Source organism: Trachymyrmex septentrionalis, unplaced genomic scaffold (genome assembly GCF_001594115.1).
Source record: "Trachymyrmex septentrionalis isolate Tsep2-gDNA-1 unplaced genomic scaffold, Tsep1.0 scaffold107, whole genome shotgun sequence".
In the NCBI taxonomy this organism is placed as follows: domain Eukaryota; kingdom Metazoa; phylum Arthropoda; class Insecta; order Hymenoptera; family Formicidae; genus Trachymyrmex; species Trachymyrmex septentrionalis.
In genome coordinates this window covers 258,533-262,465 of record NW_017304196.1, presented here as the reverse complement: position 1 = coordinate 262,465, position 3,933 = coordinate 258,533, and the positions used below count along the sequence as shown (strand labels likewise).

The following is a 3,933-nucleotide window of genomic DNA, read 5'->3' as shown; positions in this document are numbered from 1 at the left end:
GTGTGTGTATATATATATATTATATTATATACATATATATATATACATATGTGTGTGTGTGTGTGTATGTGTATGTTCGTGACGCTCTTAGCAGTAGCATGATACGCTACGTTCGGATTCGGACATGAATCACAAAATCATAATGCAAAGATTCTCTCATCATGTCGATCGAGATTATTTTACAAAATCTCAAAATAGATAATGTCGCTATGCGGCACTTTGAACGAAACGCGATGATTCACGCGTGATCCGCCATCTTCTTCAAGATTATACTGATGTTCTTGGAGCAAAAGTGCGGAATGGTACTTACTTCCTTTTTATGTACACTTTAACCATTTAACGTTCGTTTTTTATTAATATAATAAATACGTAAAACATTTAGAAAATTGATGCACATTGATTGCGATATAAAGTATATATTATACTTTAAAGATACATATCGTTAATGCGTATAAATTACACGAGAGTACCAAACAGCATACAGGTATTACAATCGGTGCATGTTTCGCTCCGATTCGTCGATGAAACATTAATGATTAGATGGAATTATGCTCATTGCTTATAAATAGAAGACTACAATTATTTGTAGTTTCTATCCAAGTGTATAAAATATCTACGAAATCTTTAAGGTAAAAAAAATGTTTTCAAAGTTTTCTGGATAATATTAAAAATATCCCAAAGACAGAATTCACATCGTTATGAGAAGATCTCCCACGTTGTTAGCTTGATTGATGTACGTGTATATGTTTTTAGAATATGGTGTGTAGCGACACTAGTTCGAATTTACAAGCGCAGTGCGCAGGCGATATGCTCTTGCAGAATCGCAATCAGGGCCTGTTCGTGTGGCTAAACTTGGCTGAGGTTACGTACAACGAGAATGATTTCTACCGCCAAATTCCACCAAGAAAGAAAGAATAAACGTATTGAATAAACTGAGATGGAAATTAGAGAGAAAAAGGAGAGAGAGAAAGAGAGAGAGAGAGAGAGAGAGAGAGAGAGAAAACGACGAGATTGCGTAAATCTTGAAACATGCATACAATATGTACGTTATAATATTCTTTATGTACGTCATAAATAAAAAAAAAAAATAATACTGAGAAGAAGAAGAAGAATTTCAAAATTTGTACATATTATATTTGAGCAAAGAAGTACAAAGAAATAAAGAGGCGCGATAAAGGAAAAGAAAAAAGAATGCTCTTATTGTATGCATTCAAGTATGAGAATCTAGAATGTTTCATTTTACAGAGAGGAACAACGAAAGAGAGATGTGCAATAATGTGGAGATGCGTGGGTGGCTGTCAGAGAGCGTAAGAACGCTGCGTGAGATTTTACTACTACTTTACCGCTCTATTCGATAAAATGTATAAAGTAACTACCAATAAAAGGCGAGCAAATTTTTGCTTCCTATATTTTATATTTTTCTAATGTAAGACATCCTTTCTTCAATATTAACCAGCGGTTATCAGAAACATAAACAACATCATGTGTAATTTGTGAAATAAAAATTGAAAAGCAAGAAAAATGGTACAATGTGTTTATCACATTTCATATAATATTTACGTATTGAATAATTCTTTTCTCTCCCCTTCCGTTTTTATTTCTGAACATAAAACATAAAAAATTATTGAATCTTTTTGAATATGTCGAGTTGATTCGTACACCCTAATATATTCCTCTTGTTCCTCCTAAGCAACTTCCGCACGTATTGAACGTCGGAGCGTTCAAACGTCCCCACCCTGGAGGCGTCATCATGCGACACCCTCACCATCTTCTTATGCTTTAGCCGAGCGTCAAGTCGTAACCCGTCCAATTCGCATTCGACCGACGTCTTGGTTTAAAGAATCACGGGGACAAGACTTTTGACGATGACTTGATTCTGCAGACTGATTGAACTGAGCCGCGGTTACCAGCAAAACTGCGCGTTTTGCAGAGTAAAGCGAGATAAGTGCGAGTGATTTGCTTCAAATTCGTCGTTGTGCATCAAGAGTTTGTTTGTTAAATCTCAGGTGACCAAACACAACGTTGAGAGAGAAGAAAGGAGATCTTTTCAGATATTCCTCAGATTAATTAGCAGTTTACTACTAATAAGTCATATAGTTGGCCACAATTTTGCCATCCGAACGACTCACGACTTACGATTATTGAATTTCTCGATCCAAGATGAAGCGACAACAATTTCAAGAATCGCAGACGCAACAACAGCAGCAACAAGCTATCGTGCAAGAACAACAACAACAACAACAACAGTACATTCAGCAACGAACGGAAAGACAAGTCACGCGACAACAGATCACCAGTCAGCAGAGAGGTCAGTTGTGATAATTGAAAAATCACGAAATGATATTCTTGAGCAACAACTTATTGAATATGAAGAATTTAAACAAGAAGAACGGAACAAAAAATTTATCTTGACAAATTCAAGATTTATTGCATATTAATAAATTACATTTCACAATTTATAAAATTAAATTTCACAATTTAATTGGTCTAGATACATATTACGAGTTCTTGTAGTGGTGCATATTTTCACGATATTTACTTTTTAAAATTTTTTTATACCGAAAGAGAAAATAAAGTCAATCTAGTTTTTAAATATATCTCTTCTGGATATCCCGTCAACGAATACGTGTTCTATTTCTGTGCAAGGAGTACCGTCCGTGCGAGAGCTCTAAAGATAGTTCTCCACACTTTAAACATGATCGTTTCAAAAATTCTTTCACGTGTGCTGTTGGAGAAATATGGTACCGCTTTACGTATCGTATCAAAAGTACTTTACAATTTTCGCATAAAAAGTACTTTACAATTTTCTTTTATTAATAATTTACTTTGAAAATTTTAATTCTAACGAGTAGAATGTTTCCCTGTTGTTTCAAAGACAATTAAAGAGTTTTTATATTTAATTCAATATACTGTACTGCCAAGGCTAATCTTATTATACACCACACTTAATTTATTTCTTTGAAAAGAAATGACACATCTGTTTGCAATTTAATCATTCATATCAAGATAAAATCCATTAATATTATACTATTTTATTTTTGTTTAAGAGTTCCTTTCTCTTAGAAATAAAAAAATGTTGTTTGCTTTTGTAAAATAAAATAAAATAAAATAAAATAAAATAAAACAAATTATAAAATAAAAGTTAATTTAAAATCATTTCCTTAAAATAAAAAAAAAAGATCTATATTTTAGAATTTAGTATTATGCTAAATGTTCTAATAAACGTGATATTGGAAAAACTGATCTAAATTTAGTTCCAAATTTACTTTAAAAACTTGTGTCTATTTAATTTATTGCAAAATTTTATGAAAACTAGACAATATTAAATTTCAAAAAAACAAGATATAAGTTATTTGTTGCAATATTTAATTATTATCTATAATATTCGAAAAAGTAAAATAAAAGATTATATTTACCTAACATTTTTTAAATGTCTGTTTTTCTTTATAATAATTAATAGTAATATTTTAAACTTTAATTCTGGAAACTCTATTAGGAATCTGAAGAATATGACGTATGCATTTAAAATATTTTAATATTGTATATTTAATATTTTATCTTGTAAATAAATTTTTTAATATATAAAATTGTATTTACATTTCTGTTATCTAAAATAGCTTCACTGAGCGCGTTTGCCAACTGCGTTATATGTTAAAGAATTGAAGAATATGAATGTGTTATAGAGAGTGCTATAGTTGCCAAATAACACTGACAGATATATAAATCTTACTTACATCGATGTGCATCGAAACGTGTTGGATTATATTACAGGCGTAAAACTAAAAGACAATGAAGTACAGTAAGCAACTCCGTTACGCTAGTAGCTAAAGCATCTTTCACGAACGCAAAGGAGGAATTAATATTTAATATCAAAAAATCTCTTTAGAAATTTTTGCAAATAATATATCATTATATAAAATATTTGTAAATATT

General features: G+C 31.0%; 1 protein-coding gene across 10 annotated transcripts in view; it reads left to right on the top strand.

Annotated features, from left to right (window-relative positions):
- Window positions 1-1,838: 1,838 nt before the first annotated feature.
- Window positions 1,839-3,933, top strand: part of LOC108745965 (titin) — an 86,358-nt gene continuing 84,263 nt past the window's right edge. For 7 of the 10 annotated variants that reach the window (XR_001939131.1, XM_018482470.1, XM_018482422.1 and 4 more), the window contains exon 1: window positions 2,161-2,308. Coding sequence is in view for 9 of the 10 variants with exons in the window: in XM_018482470.1 (XP_018337972.1) it covers window positions 2,161-2,308 (148 nt within the window). In the remaining variant the exon portion in view is untranslated. Of the gene's footprint in view, window positions 2,309-3,933 lie in introns of all 10 variants that reach the window. The other 3 variants (XM_018482454.1, XM_018482414.1, XM_018482461.1) reach the window with 2 other exon arrangements.